General features: G+C 40.2%; 1 protein-coding gene across 4 annotated transcripts in view; it reads left to right on the top strand.

Moving 5' to 3' along the window:
- Positions 1–16369, top strand: part of TET1 (tet methylcytosine dioxygenase 1) — a 177605-nt gene that overhangs the window by 72302 nt on the left and 88934 nt on the right. For all 4 annotated transcript variants that reach the window (XM_069071480.1, XM_069071481.1, XM_069071482.1 and 1 more), the window contains 3 exons: positions 285–2778; positions 7874–7964; positions 11577–11670. In XM_069071480.1, the coding sequence (XP_068927581.1) occupies positions 285–2778; positions 7874–7964; positions 11577–11670 (2679 nt within the window). The remainder of the gene's footprint in view (positions 1–284; positions 2779–7873; positions 7965–11576; positions 11671–16369) is intronic.

Below are 16369 nucleotides of genomic sequence, written 5' to 3'. Positions count from 1 at the left end.
TTGTTTTTTAAAGCAATTGGGGTTAAGTAACTTGCTCAAGGTTAAACAGCCAGGTGTTTCTGGGTGGGTGCTACCGGATTTGATCCCCAGGACATCCTGACACTGGGGCTGGTGCTCTTACTCGCTGTGCTATCAGGCCGCCCTGTAAGTGGGTACTTTATATAGTGACAGCCTTAGCATTGATCTTAAATGTTTTTTTTTTTAATATGTTGAATGCCTTGTGCTTCTAATTTCAGATATTTAAAGTAGATTGTATTACATTGACTTTTTATGTTGTTTTACAGATACATTTAGACAACAAACTAGTAAATGGCCCCAGGTCAGAATCCATGGAAAACAGTAAATGTGGTAATGGTGAAAAACAAAGGTTGAAGTTAAACCAGAACATCCTTGAAAATGTACAGACCAATGAAGAAGACACCATGACAGGTATAGAAGTAGAAAAATGGTCAGAGAACAAGAAATCACATTTGACCATCCATGTCAAAGGAGACATCAGTGGTCCTGCAACTGAAAACTTGAAAAACTCTGAAGACAATGAGAAAAAAAACCTTTTGAGTGACCTCACTGAGCCCCCAAAATTGTTTGCACAAACTGTTAAAAATGGCATTAAAAATGTATACTACTCACCAGCTGAAGCTGATGTGTCATTGAAAAAAGTCAAGTTTGAAAAAACTCCTGATTTGATTGATCATGACACAGAAAGCCACCTCACTCCCTCTGTGGGCAGTACTACGAGCTCTGAGGATAGAGCAGGTGCTTTGGTCCCTGGAATTTGCCATGCTCACCTTAAGAGGGAAGAGAGTATTTTAGTGATAAAGAAGACAGACCCTAGCTGTCACTCTACTCAAGACCCCACAGACATATTTTTGAAAAGTAACATCAGTGCCCAGGAAGATCCATCCTATGTAGTTACATGTGAAAAAGGGTTCCAAGGAGAAGTTCCTGAAAGCAAACCCATCAGAGAGCTAACACAAGCTGATTCTCTGCTTCAGCCCTGTCTTCTGTCACTGATGAGGGACAGGAGGCTCACGCTAGAGCAGGTTGTGGCCATAGAAGCCCTTACTAAGCTATCAGAAGTTCCCTCTGAAAATTCTTCACCATTTAAATCAGAAAAGGATGAAGACACTGCACAAGTGACAACAAATTTGCTTCACAGCTGTAAAGCAATTTTGTGTTCTGTAGGATCCCCTGCAGGAAAAGACTTCCAAGATCCAAACTTAAAAATCGATTCCCTGGTCCTACATCCCTGTCCCTCCTCGGAAAAGCAAACTCCTAGGAAGCCAGTGCTATACAATGGCCAAAATAATTCTAAATTGCACAATAGTTTAATGACAAATCATAGCACCTCTAAGACACATGCATCTTCAAGAGTCACCAAGTCAGGATCTATCATAGAACCAAGTTCAAATTCTTCCAGGAATCACAGCAACAAAGAAATTGTTCTTCAGGGGAGAATTACTGTTGGCAGGTGTGCCAAGAGTGGACATGGTTTACAAACAAGTAGCAAATTGGCATTTTGTAGGCAATTACAGGAAAGCACTAGCAAAAAGTTTGACTCCAAAAATAATTTGTCTTATAGGAATACCCCTCACAGTCAGATAGAAGAAGATGTAGCTGCCCAGTTGACCCAACTTGCATCCATTATTGAATCCAATAATGCAAAGCTGGAGGAAAAAGAAAGTGCAAAGACATTTCCCAGTCTTGAGCATCACAATACACAGCAAAAATACAACCAAGAACAAGGCCCATTTCAAGAGAAACCACCTGTCCCTGTAAGGAACAATCGTGGCTCATTATTGACAAAGCAAAAATCATCCTCCTATAAAAGGGGGAAATCTACCACTTGGAAACAGAGACTAAAGAAAAAACCCCAAGCTAAGAGCAGTCAACAAAATGACCAGAGTGAACGGGAGCACCTGGCATGGCAGTACAGGAAATTCCACGATCTCTGGGTAGGGTCTAAACTTCGAAGATTAGGCTACATTTCCTCCCGTGAATTTCATGCTACAATGATAGAGAGAAACCCTTTACTTACCAAAGTCCCAAAACCACTCACTCAAAGTACTTTATCATCACAACATAAAAAACTATTTCTTCCCCTTACTCAGATAAAATTCCACAGACATTTACCTGAGTCAGCACAGGAGAAAACGAAGGAAAAACTGTTTGGTTTTGAAGAGCTCACTGAACACACCAAAATAGAGGGTATAGATCCTCTGGCGGGAGGTGTGGCTCCGGTGGGTTTGCAGCAGAGTGGCAGGTCCTCTACAGATCCTCTCTCCCTGTTCCACTTATACACACAGTCCCCTTTAAGCAGATCGAGCGGCAGTGTGCAGGTGTTTACAGAAAAAGGTAACAATTCTCAGGTACAGCCATCAGTGAATGTCAATCAGTCTTTTAATCAATACAGCCAGAGAGCTGGTGCTACAGCTGGTGAAGACCAAACACAGTTTCAGCAGGATGCGGAAGAGCAAGCAAGGAGTCAGAGATGGCAAAGGCTGCCTGCTCCCAGTTGTGACTCCCCGGTGCTGGGCACCATCCAAACTCTCAGGAATGAAAATGCAGCATGCCCAGGTGGAACAACAGTGGGGACATCCAGCAGTTCAGGAGCGATCGCTTCACACAGTGTTGGCGACTCGGGGAATTCCCCAAGAAAGAACACACTGAGCTGTTTCCTTGAATCCCCAATGACCTTCCTAGACACCCCTACCAAAAATCTGATTGATACACCCACAAAAAAAGGGCCATCTGAACTGCCAAGCTGTAGCTGTGTTGGTAAGTGCCTTTTGACTAGGCTTTTTCTCCTATGGGCTTTAGAGTAAAATGACAGAATTGAATGATACTTCATAGTCTTTTGCTCTATAAAAAGTCAGTCTTTTTATAACCATTGGCTCATTTGTAGATTTGATGGGTCTTTGCTAGAACTCTACATGAAAATGTCAGAGTTGACTATTTTTATTATTATATATACATACACATATAAAAACTCTGATATGTGTATGTATCCACACAATATATGTATGTCATTAGTATATGTATATATGTATATTTGTGTGTATATAGAGCCAGTCTGTGCATATATAAATATATAGTGAGTATATGTATGTGTATAATATGTATGTATTGTGTGTATATGTACACATATAATACACACATACATACACTTTTAAGGGTTTTCAAAACCATTCATACTGTTAACTTGATTTCAAGTAAGCCTCTGCCAAAGTCAGAATTAGGTCTGCTATTTTTTGCCTGTATCAAAGCCAACTTCTTGATGGCTAAATAAGCTTCAAAGGGCTGCAGAAGCATGTAATATATTTAATCACTTTCTTTGCTGGAATGGTGTAATGGGAATAACACCATACCTGGGAGTCGGGAGAGACCTGGGTTCAAATTCTGCCTTTGTTTGACAGATACTATCTGTATACTCCTGGGCAAATCATTGAAACTCCATGAAGCTTGGTTATATTGTTGTCCTATAGGGCTCTTGTGAGGCAAGTGTTTCATAAACTTTAACGTATTATAGAAATATGTATGGGCATTGTTATATTTATTCACTTTACCAAAAAGAGAGGCTAACTTCACATTTGGAATGGTCTTTGAAATATTATTGGTGGATCAGCTGTGTATAAATAGGCATTCATATTCTCACAGGGATTCATTTGCTCCTTCTTTTCCTAGAGTTTGAGAGAAAATGGAATGTAACTTGGGTTGAATATTGGGTTGAAGCTTTGAATAAAATATTGGCTACATTATGATCCCTATGTTGTAACAAGTTGAAATATTTAATCAACTTTGAATCTCCAGATGTAGCAATGAGACTAAATTTTGCTGGAGCAAAGCTCAGTTTTATATTTCTTCTTTAATTTCAAAAAACATAACACCTTAGGGTTTGTCTCTATTCTTAAATTTATTTGATCATTCCTGATGACCAAGTGATTGTTATCTTCTGTGTCTGAAGACTATTAGGATTAAAGGGGGGAGGGGGAGATATCATTGAGACATGAACACAGATCTGGATAATCTACAATTTTGGGATGAAGAGCCCTGAGGCATCCTGCTTCTGGGGGTATGGGGAGGGGGAGAGGGAATGGATCTCTCTGACAAACCCTTTTAAAAGCATTTGAAAATGTAATATGATTCGTGAGTAGTCTGAGTGACTAAATTTGGTCATTGCCTCAAGTCTGGACTCCTATAAGTTATTGTTATTTAATGTCAAATATCATTAGATAGAGAACTGACTTTAGTTCGTCCAGGTCAAATCTCTAATTTTGCATCTGTGGAAACTGAGACCCAGAGAGGGAAAGTAACATGTTTAAGGTTGCCATGAGTGGTAGATTTGAACCAAAACCTAATGCTCTGACTTTGTTGCAACATGATTTATCAGTCCCAAGAATGACCTACAAAAGTATATAATAGAACTGCTTTTCCCTTTGTTAGCGAAGAAGGCAATACCTAAGAGACCCCTCCATCATAGTAGTAGCATAGAATTTGGTAAACACAAGGATGTACATCCAATGGAGTTCAGTTACTACAAGTACCAGAAGGACCTCATTATCACAAAGAAATCTCATCTATATATAACATGGTGCCATGGCACACTCCCCAAGGGCCTTATCTGTCATAATACAACTAATATAGTTTGTACTGATAGAAAATGAGAAAAAAATGCCCTCTTCCCTCCCTACCCAAACTTAAAAGTATTATTATGAGTAAGCATTTGCAAAATGCTTTAAACTGGTTTAGTGATTTATTTGGCACAATCATTTTGTGAGGTAGGCTACTGGTGTTTTCATTTTATAGAAGCGGCATCACAGAGTCATGGAAAGAATGCTGGATGTAGAATTAGGATAATGGGGCTTATTTCCTGGCTCTCTCTCTCTGTCTGTCTCCTTCTCCCTTTCTCTCTCTCCCTCTCTTACTCCAGACAATCTACTTTTACCTCATTTTCTTCATCTCTAAAAATGAGTGCAAAATGCTGTATCTGATAAGACATTTGTGTTGAAAGTACCTCGTAAGCCTTGATTACAAGTTATTATTATTCATATCAATAAGGAACCTTCATTAAAGTCTTCCTCTGATGCCTTATTTTGGCATATAGATAGCTCTGAGTTCTCTCATTGGCTATGTCAGCTAAGCCCATTCCCTAACAAGTTCTACCAAGCTGGAAAGACTTTAAGCATAAACTTGGTGTTAGATTTGTATGTTTTTGTCATCTGAGGACTTTCTTCACTAAGATCTGAGAAGATTAACTACCTGGTCATGACATTTTGGGCCATAGCATTTGATGAAACAGACCTCTGAGCTGTGGGAGAGCATTGATGCATGTCTGGGGAGGGAACCTTCACCTAAAGCAAACTCTGGGCTATAGCACAGCTCATCTGGAGTATCAGTAAATTGTCGATAGAAGTCAAGACTACAAGTCTTGTTACATTCTCAGAGGAGAAACAACACCAAGTGAAGAAGTGCTATGAGACTCGGGGGAGAGTTTGGGACATGTCATGTTGTTGAGAGCATGTGACTCTTTCAGTGGGATCCTGAATGGGGAGGCAGAGAGGAGATGGTGATGACCATGCATTTCATCTGAGTCACAGAGTCATAGCTAGAGAGAGCACAGTGTGTGAGAGCTAGAATGGGCCACATGGGCCATTCAGCTCAAACTCATTTCTTATATATAGTAGGGATAGCATTTGTACAGCACTTTAAGGTTTGTGGAATGCTTTGTGAGGATTATCTCATTGATCCTCACAGCAACCCTAGCAGGCAGATGCTTTTATTGTTATCATTTTACAGATGAGGACATTGAGGCAGAGTTATTTAAATGTCTTGCCCAGGATCACACAGTTAGTGTTTCTTTCTGACTTTAGGTCCAAATGTTCTGTCCACTCTGTCATTTATAAGTAAATAAACTGTTTCCCAGTAAGTTGAAATGGCTTTCTGAAGGTCACAGATTTCTGCTTCATATTTTGTGGGATCTACTTTCTTTGAAATACTTCCCAACTTTTAAGTGACAACAAGTAAATTAATCATTCAGAATTTCTATAATGGTAGAAACACAAATCATTGTCAATTCTTGAATTATCCTCAGAAAATAGAAAAACTTTGAAATTCTAGTCTTCTACCATTCAGTATGTTTTCAGGTTGCTTGTTTTGCCAGCTGGTGTGTGCTAAGGGAGTGAAGTCTTGTTTTAATTTCTTAGTGTGAGTTAAACATAATTACAAAGATGAATCTACTGCAAACATTTTAATTCTGTCTCAGGCATCTAGAACTCAGCTCTCTGGCTACCTTATCTGTTTAGAACACAATTGAAAGACAGGAAGAAAGTAGGGAAGACCTTTAAGCAGTCAAATTATGTATCAAATCCATGTTCTAGAACTGATGTCTTGCACTTCGTGCTTCCTCAGGGTCTGTTGACTCACATATGACAAACAGGCCTGAGAAGCTTGGTTATCCTGTCTCCAAACTTGTAACAGATTAGAAACGGGAAATAAGAGAGGGGTGCTATTAGAGACAGCCATGGTAACAGCAATAAGAAGTGACAGCCACAATTGTGATAAGGGAGGAATCAAGGGGGAAAGAATCTCTCTTTAAAAAGCATACAACTCCAAAATCAAAGCAGCCCGAGACTACTCTATATGGAGGTAATTAGCTCTAAAGACCTCAATAACCCTTGAACGCTTTGTTGTACTTCCTTAATTGATTATAGGTTTTCAAGCTGAAGGGACTTGAGAGATCATCTGATCTGGTCTCCTCATTTTAGAAATGAGCATATTGTATCTGAGAGAGTTGAAGTGACTTGTGTGTAATTACATAGCAAATAACAAAGATGAAGTGAAGATGACCCTGAGCAATCACAAAAACATGAAGTTGTGTTTAGTATTCGCTGTTCGCAGATGTGCGTAATGCATCCCCGACATTGACTAAAAGAAAGGTTGTTTTGGTTGTCATGGGCTAAGTTAGCAATCATCTGTGGAGCAGATCTTGTGAACAGCCCGTTCCCTGAGGGTTCTGGGTGGCCAGGGCTTTTGTTGATGATGCTTTCCAGGGACCTAAGAGAAAGGATTTGGGATCATTCCTTGTTTCCTCTGCTTGCATCACTTGCTTCCTTCCATTGCTGCAGGTAATTCATAATTGAATTGTAATAAAGGTGGCCCTTAGGCAGAATGTAAAAGCTGCTATATTTGTAAGATTATGGAATCGAGGACAGTAAAAACTGAATGAATGAATAGGAAAGTAAACATGATGGATTCTCCTTTTTCCTCCTAGAAGAAATAGGGTTTGATAAGGAATAGGATGCTGAGAGAGTAGGCCAGGAAGACCCCTATGTTCCCCATCTCATCTTTCTGCCTCTTTCGTTGATCTTGATACTTCAAGGTTCCATGATCTCTTCAGTGTGGACGCTTCCTCCACCAGTGTAGAAGGGTTGGGATTTTTACCCTAGAGAGATCTTGTCCAGCCTGATGAAGAGCCTCTCTGCACTCGGTAGGGGAGGTATGTCTTTGGACCACAGACACACAGATGGTCGGTCACTGGGCCTCTATTCAAAGACCTTCTAAAGCTTGCACTCTGTTGGCATTGCCTTCAAGAACCCGGGGTCCCTTTCACTCCACAATGAAGAGCTAGAGCAGGAGCTTGGTAGTATCTTAGGGTCAGCAACAGTCAATCTGGTGGACTCCTGCAAGAACTCGGACATCACCAAAGCCTTATCAACATCTAGAAAGAATTCTGTTGTGATACTTTTGACTACATTCTTTCATGTTTGCCCTTCAAAAAAAGCCCCCAAACTTAGTAAACATAACTTTCCCAGTTGCATCTGTTAAAGAACAATTCTGTTAACCTTTGAGTTTAATATTATTATTCCTTCCACAGAACAAATTATAGAAAAAGATGAAGGGCCATACTATACACATCTTGGAACAGGACCAAGTGTGGCTGCTGTCAGGGAAATCATGGAGGCCAGGTGAGGAAAAAAATCATTCCTTGTATGTAAAACCAAAAACAAAAAGCCTTAATTTTGAGTTTGTTGACATTAGAGTCCCATATTACACTCCCATTGGCCTTGTGCTTCAGAGGTGAACCTGGGTTCTTGAAAACATTGTCCACTGAGCACCAAGGTCTGCATGGTCCTCCCAGGAGGGAAGTGCTTCACATACAAGTCAGGTGACAGGCTCTATGCCTTGGGTAGAAGACCACCCTAGCTAAGTTTGGGGAGCTCTGTCACCAGAAGGTTGGTTGATGAAGTTTATTTGGCTACAGAACTAACAAAGACCTATTAAAACATGGACAGTCATAATCTGCAATGGTAGAGGAGGTGTCCACACCAGGGAAATGATAGATCTGTGGACTGTGGATCTGATTCAATGCAGATAAATGCTTTCTGAGAGTAACTGTTCAGCCAGGCCAGGTGAATGATTGTCAATACATGCTAATTAAGGCACAAGAAGGGGGAGCTTGTCAAGTGGCGTCCTCTTGGTGTCCTAGAGAATTGCTCATTCTCCCCGGATAATTGTAGGTCTTATTCATTCTTTATAAACATAGATGGCTAATTCTCTTTGTTATATGGGAGTGCTCTCTGTATGGAGGAAAAGGCAGAATACTGGGAGAAAATTAGGCAATGTAAAATACATCAATAAAAAATTAATTTTTAAAACATAGCCACCTAATAAAAGAATTTTGCACAAAGCAAAATTGATTGGTCTTCTCTGACTTTGTTTCACTCTCATATTACTTGCTTTGAATCCAATACTTCAGGTACATTCCTTTACTTTCACCAGAGCTGTGGCATCATTAAAAATGTGGTAAAGACTAAACATATAATGGAAGAATGAAAGTGAGACCCATGAAGAATAAAACACTTGCTTTGCTGACCTAAAATTCCACTAGTTCCAGGGTTGAAGCTTGCGGGAAAAGAGGGACGCTATTGTGCTAACTTCATTCATGTTACAAACAAGTCTGCAAACAAAAGTATTTGCATCTTTGCAAATTGCACAGAGTATCAGTGCTGAAAGGAAGCTCAGAAGCATTTAGTAAACATCCTTCCTGAACCAGAAAGCCCTCTCCAATCCATCCTGGAGAAGGTGATCCAGCTTCCATTTGAAGGCCCCCTTTGAGGGTAACCCCTCCGCCTCCTGAGTCAGCCCATTGCACTTTTGTATGCCTGATTGTTAGAAAGTTTTCCCTTACCTCAGATCAGACCCAAATTTTCTCCTTTGCCGTTTTTGCCCCTTATTCCATGTTCTGTCCTCTAGGGAAAAACAGAATAAATCTCCTCACTCTACCTTACAGCTCTTCAAATATGTGAAGACAACTATCATGTCTCCCCTAAGTCTTTTCTTTTCTGCTCTAACACCTGTTGGGATGATCCATGTGTGACATGAACTCAGGGTCCTTCACCATTCTGATCTCCTCTTGACAATTGTCAGTCTCTCAGTATCCTTCCTAAACCAGTGTCCAAATCTGAGCATATTCCTTACAGATGTGGCCTGCCTGGGCTGGGCAGCGTGTGGTGGCATTATCATTTTTCTCACCCAGGATATTGCCTCTTTTAAAGTAAGCCAAGATTGCATAAATTTTCTTGGCTGCTATATCACATTGTTGATTCAGTGAGCTTATAGGCCACTAGAATCTCCACACCTTTTACAGATGACTTACTGTCTAGTCATGCCTACTCTATCTCATACCTGTGAAATTGATTTTTAACCAAAGTGTAGAACTTTGTTACACTCTAATCTCCATTAAGTTTCATCTTAGTGTATGGGGTCAATGTTCTAGCCCAGGAGTTGTTCACCTTTTTGTTGTCTGGGACCCCTTTGGCAGTCAGTTCTAATGTATTTTGTTTGCCTCCTTTCAGAATGATGTTTTTTGAATGCATAAAATAATTGAGATTACAAAGGAAATGAATTCTTCTGGAAAATAGTTCTCAAAACTTTAGGGAAAAGCCCCATTCTAGCATATCAAGATATTTTTGAGCCCTGATTCTGTTACCCACCATGTTCCCGGTTCTCCCTGGCCTTATGTTGTTAGCAGATTTGATAAGTGTGCTATCTGTTAGCTAGCACAGTGCCAAGCACTGATCCCTAGGATGGGCTAATAGACACTTCCTTTCAAGCTGAGGTCTAACTCTTTAGTATTTCTTTCTGGCTCCAACTATTTGACCAGTTCTGAATCCCTCTAATTGCATTATCAATTTTATATCTTCTTGTGTGTTCCACAAGAATAGCACATCAGATATTTTGTAAAGCTATGTAAAATATATCTAGACCATGTTTTCTTAACCTTGGGGCTCAAAGATCCCTCCCCTCAAAACCTAGGGATAGATTTCAGGGGGTCTGTGAATTTGGATGGGGAAAAATTATATCTTCATTTCTGCTAACTTCTGATTGAAATGTGTCATTTCATTTAATTATTTTTTGAAAAATTATTATGTGAAGGGGTCCATAGGATTCACCAGAGTGACTTTCCAAGGGGTTCAAGGACACACAAAACCAGATTAAGAACACTTGCTCTAGAACAGTGCTTCTTAAACTGTGGGGCTCTACCCCATATGGCAACAGCAAAAGGTTCCTGAATTCACAATGACCAAAAATTAATTAAAAATCAAATGTGTAATGAATCCGAGGGGTTTCTGACAGTGCTTACCCATGTTGCATAGTGCAACACTGCAGCCTTGGTTCTGAACATATAGCATTCACTCTTCACTGCTCAGGTCTTCAGGCCACACAACACTGACTAACACTGCCAAAATGTGAAAAAAGGGTCATGCATGGAAAAAGGTTAAGGAGTTCTAGAACACTCCATGTCTAGTAAACCCATCAAATAAGGAGACAGGATTCATCTGGTGTAACCATTTCTTGATAAAGCAATCCATATTAAATTGGTGATCACCTCTTTATTCTCTACTTGTTCAGTTGGGTATTTCTTTAATACTAGATTCTAGAATTCCACTCATTTTCCCAATTTTGCTTTATCCTCAAAATGCATCCTTTTGTTATTTAACCCAAATGAAGATTTGACAACTGGCACCTTGTCCCAAGGCTCTGAAATTTAAAAGGGGCTCAGACAGCACTCTGAGTTGTTCATCTATATAGAAATAACTGAACTTAGTACTTGGTTACCAAGAATAACTCCTTAAAATACTGAAGCATCACTTGACAGCTTCTTTCCCTCCTTCTGTCCTTTCATTCCCCTCCCTGTCACAGCACCCCAAGTGAGTTCTTCCCTAGCCCAGTCTGGCCAGAAGCCTCAAGAGCCCTCGTGAACTCCTCTCTCCCTCTTCATCTCCCTCTTTCCCTCTCTCCCTTCCTCTCTCTCTCTCTCTGTCTCTCCCTCCACCTCTCTCTCCTTCCTTCTTTTCTATCCCTTTCTCCCTCCTCTCTTTCTTTTTCCCCCTCTCCACTTCAAACTAAACTGGGGGCATTTAATCCTATTTGTTCTGGACATATTTCGTGCTGCTTGTCCCGAGTGCACAAGTCATTAGTTATAATTTGATTAAATCTGACTCATATTCAGCTGAGGAGCTTTGAATTTCAGAAAGTACTGCATCAGGTTTCTTCTTCAATTTTTTTATATTCAGATATGGTGAAAAAGGAAGAGCGATTAGGATAGAAGTCGTCGTTTATACAGGCAAAGAAGGAAAAAGCTCTCAGGGGTGTCCAATTGCCAAGTGGGTAAGTAGTTGGTATTTCTACACTTTGGTGGGAGGGAAGGATGGGAGGATTGCTTGGTACTGCCTTGGCCTTGAAGTTCCCTCCAAATGTTGCTTGGACTTGGAGCTAAGTATGTCTATTAGAATGCGAGTCAGTGAGATGAAATGGAAGGGGCCCTGGGAGGCAGGAGATGGGGATTCATGTCTAACTTTGCAATTGGAGGCAAATGATTTTGCTTCCCTGAGCCTCCACTTCCTTATCTATAAAATAGATACACTTTGTTGTCACAATTTGAGGAAATCTTTTGTCATTTTTCCTTGTGGTTGTAGTCCTATGGATTAGAGCCAGGATATGTTTTTGAGAAGAGGCAGCAACCAGGCCAGTGGGGTTGTATAAGTCTCCAGAAATAAAGTGTCCATCAAAACAGAACTGAATTGATGTTGTTAGAGGAGGCCTGGCTAGTGAAGGGGTTCTTTCTGTGAGTTTGGGGGCTGACTTGAAATGCCTCAAGTGTTTTCTTGTTGTGATAATTGTGACTTGAGGGTAACAGAATCCACAGATGAAAGGTAATAAGCACCTGAAAGGGATATTGTGTAGGAAGTTAGTTTGTGCTGTTGTGGTTTTGTGGATGTGGCTCTGAACCCTGGAAGTCTAACAATTAGGGTGTAGCACTTTGACAAGGACAAATCGGTTCCTGGTGAGAGAAATAGTGATCTAGTGGATGTTGGGAGATCCAGTTCTGCCATGGAACTATGTATATGTAGTCTTCTAAAAATCATATAGAAGTAGTTGGTGGCAGGGGAGCTAGGTGGCTCAGTGAATAGAGCACCAGCTCTGGAGTCAAGAGGACCTAAGTTCAAATCCAACCTCAGACACTTAACTCTTACTAGCCGTATGACCTTGGGCAAATCGCTGAACTGCAATTGCCCTGCCCTCTCCCCTCCAAAAAGCAAAAAAAAAAAGAAGTAGCTGTTGACTGACTCAGTGGGTAGAGCATTGGACCTGGAGTTAGAATGATCTGAGTTCAAGTTCAGCCTCAGAAACTTCCTAGCTGTGTGACCCTGGGCAAGTCATTTAACCTCTGATTGCCTGACAAAATGAGTCTACTGGATCCTTTGCAGAAGGATATGGTAAACTCTTATCTGTTAAGAAAACCCCAGAATGGGTCATGAAGGATCTGTCACAGCTGATACAAGTGAACTACCACCAACAAATCATTTAACTTAATATAGTTTCCTCCTCTGTAAAATGAGGGACTTGAGTCTAAATGACCCTTAAGGTGCCATTTCGAAAACTAACATTATGTAATTATATGATTTTGTTAAAAAAATTTGAACACATATATTAGACTCAAGATAGAACCTTGAGGTGTCCTGGATGCTCCCTTCTAAGAGGTTTTAACCACCATGATTTTATGTATACACTCTGTATATGTGTGTCTTTAACATGCAGTCTATACCCATCAATTTGGTTCCCTAGATTTCAATTCCCTAGATTTGTTCAATGTTAATGGTTGGTTTGATGGAGTTAGGGTAGGTAATATGTTGCCCTCTAAGGGCTATAGAGGTAATAGGAAGCAACATCCCTAATCTGGGAAGACTTCCTGAATGAGAAATTTTTTATTTTACATCACTTAAAATTTCCCCGAATTCTTTCCCCTCCCCTCTCCCAGAAAGCCTTGACACTTAACCAAAGTTTGTTTTTTTAATTTTTTTTTTTTTTTGCTTTTTGGAGGGCAATTGGGGTTATGTGATTTGTCCAAGGTCACACAGCTAGTTTTTGTGTTGTGTCTGAGGCTAGATTTGAACTCAGGTCCTCCTAATTCCAGGGCCAATGCTCTATTCACTGCGCCACCTAGCCACCCCAAGTCAATAGCATTTATTAAATACTTACCATATGTGTTAGGCATTGTGCTAAGCGCTGAGGATACAAAAGCAGGTATAACCAAGGCATTGCTACTAAAAGAGTGAACATTCTATGAAGGGAGATGATATGGAACGTAGATGATATATACAAAATAGATAGCGGTCTTCCTCGTTTTTATAGGGTCTTTGTGTTGGAAAGAGTATTGAATGTCATTTAGTCTAAACTTCTGTAGTACAGGAATTCTTCCTCCCACATTTCTGACAGATGGTCATCTGGCTTCTGCTGTTGGAACACTTCCAGTGATGGGGCACTTATATCCCTTCCATTGGTGAAAACAGTCCTACACTTTCATGTGTCATTATGTTGAGCTTGAAATCTGTGTCACTGGAACTCCCAGCCACTGGTTGCATCTGTGACTTCTAAAGCAACGCAAAATAAATCTATTCTCTCCCACAAGCCAGTTTTCAAATATTTTGAAAACACTCATAAAATCCATTCTCCTAAGTCTTCTTTTCTCTGAAGCTTTGGTCCAGGATCCCAGAGAGCATTCTGAGGAGTTTGGCCCAAGGATTTCATCCAGGCCAACTGTTAATTTGAATAAAAGGAGTACCTACACTTCTTCGATCTAGGAGTTATTTGTTATTGGCTATGTCATGATGGAAGTTTTTTTTAAACATTTCCTGCTTCATTAGCAAATATCAACTGAGGATCTTTCAGAGATTGAAGAAAAGAATGACCTGGCTCTCCTCCTTATATGCTTGATTCCTTTTACTTGGTAATATTGTTTCATGAATTATAGAATTTGGGATACACAGTTTCACACATAATCTCCTGGCACAAGTTTAGAACAAATCTCTGGTCTTTTGTGCAGACTAAAATTGACTGATATAAAAGCAGTCTGAAGTTGCTGCTGCAATCAGCATGCATTCAGGTTTGCTTGCCAAGATCTGAAGGGCACTTTTCTTAGAAATGCTATGAATTGTAGAGATATTTAGGCTCGATTAAAAGTCTGTGTCCATGTAATTTTTTTCTTTTTCTTTTTAAATAACACTTTATTTTTCTACAATTACATGTAAAAATATATTTTACCATTCATTTAAAAAAAATTTTGAGTTCCAAGTGTTCTCCCTCCCTCCCTGATGTTCCCCCTCCCTGAGATGGTGAGCAATTTGATATAGGTTATATACATGTGCAGTCTAGCAAAACATGTGTCTATATTAGTCATGTTGTGAAAGAAGACATGCAAAAATCCCAATAAAAAATTAAGAAAGTGAAAACTAGTATGCTTTGATCTGCATTCAGACTCCATCAGTTCTTTCTGTGGAGGTGGGTAGAATTTTTTCATTGTATGTCCTTTGGAATTGTTTTGGATCATTATGTTGCTGAGAAGAACTAAGTCATTCACAATTGATCATTATATAATATTGCTGTTACTGTGTACAATGTTCTCTTGGTTCTGCTCATTTCACTTTGCATCAGTTAATGTATGTCTTTCCAGGCTTTTTTGAAATCATCCTGTTCAATCATTTCTTTTTTATTTATTTATTTATTTTTATTTTATTTTATTTTTTTTAAGCAATCGGGGTTAAGTAACTTGCTCAAGGTTACACGGCCAGTCATTTCTGGGTGTGGTGCTGAGTATCTGAGCCCGGATTTGATCCAGGTCATCCCGACACTGGAGCCAGTGCTCTTACTCGCTGAGCCACCTGGCCGCCCCTAAGCAATTGGGGTTAAGTAACTTGCTCAAGGTTACATGGCCAGGTGTTTCTGGGTGGGTGCTAAGTGTCTGAGCCCAGGATTCGATCTCCAGGTCTTCTCAACACTGGAGCCGGTGCTCTTACTCGCTGTGCTACCTGGGCGCCCCTGTTTATCATTTCTTATAGCACAATAGCATTCCATCACAATCATATACCACAGCGTCTTTAGCCATTCCCCAATTGATGAGCATCCCCTCAATTTCCAATTCTTTGCTACCACAAAAATATTTTTTTTAAAGCAATTGGGGTTAAGTAACTTGCTCAAGGTTACACGGCCAGGTGTTTCTGTGTGGGTGCTAAGTGTCTGAGCCCGGATTCGATCCCCAGGTCATCCCGACGCTGGGGCCGGTGCTCTTCCTCACTGTCCTACCTAGCCACCCCTACAAAAATAATTTTTACAAGTATTTTATACATATAAATCTTTTTCTTTTGGGATATGCACAGTTTGATAGCCCTTTGGGCATAGTTCCAAATTGCCCTCCAGAATGGTTGGATCAGTTCACAACTCTACCAGCATTGCAGTAGTGTCCCAGTTTTTCCATATTCCCTCCAACATTTGCTATTTTCCTTTTCTGTCATGTTAGCCAATCTGATAGGCTAAGGTGAGGTGGTACCTTGGAGTGATTTAATTTGCATTTCTCTAATTATTTGTGATTTAGAGCATTTTTTTCACATGGCTATAGATAGCTTTGATTTCTTCTTCTGAAAACTGCCTGCTCATATCCCTTGTATGTCCATGTATCTTCCTTCTCCCTCCTTTCCTACATTAGTTTGTGAGCTCCTTGAAAATTGGGCATCTAGGGGTGGCTAGGTGGTGCAGTGAGTAAAGTGCTGGCCCCGGAATCAGGAGGACCCAAGTTTGGTTCCGGCCTCAGACACTTAACACCCATGCAAAAAAACTAGCCGTGTAACCTTTGGCAAGTTACTTAGAAAATGGGCATCTGTTCTATCTGTCTTTTGATCTTCTCCAGGTTCTTTTGCTTAGCAGGTGCTTTATGAATATTTATTTATTGCATTGAACTGAAACAAAATCTATCTAGGGGAAATAATAGAAAGACCAATAATCAGCTCAAGTTGATTGCTTTTGTTGATGCCGT

This window comes from Petaurus breviceps, unplaced genomic scaffold (genome assembly GCF_028583685.1).
Source record: "Petaurus breviceps papuanus isolate PSGF00001 unplaced genomic scaffold, PetGlider_PUasm1.0 90825, whole genome shotgun sequence".
Taxonomy (NCBI): Eukaryota; Metazoa; Chordata; class Mammalia; order Diprotodontia; family Petauridae; genus Petaurus; species Petaurus breviceps.
The sequence above is the reverse complement of the archived record's forward strand: the minus strand, read 5'-3'. Positions and strand labels throughout refer to the sequence as shown.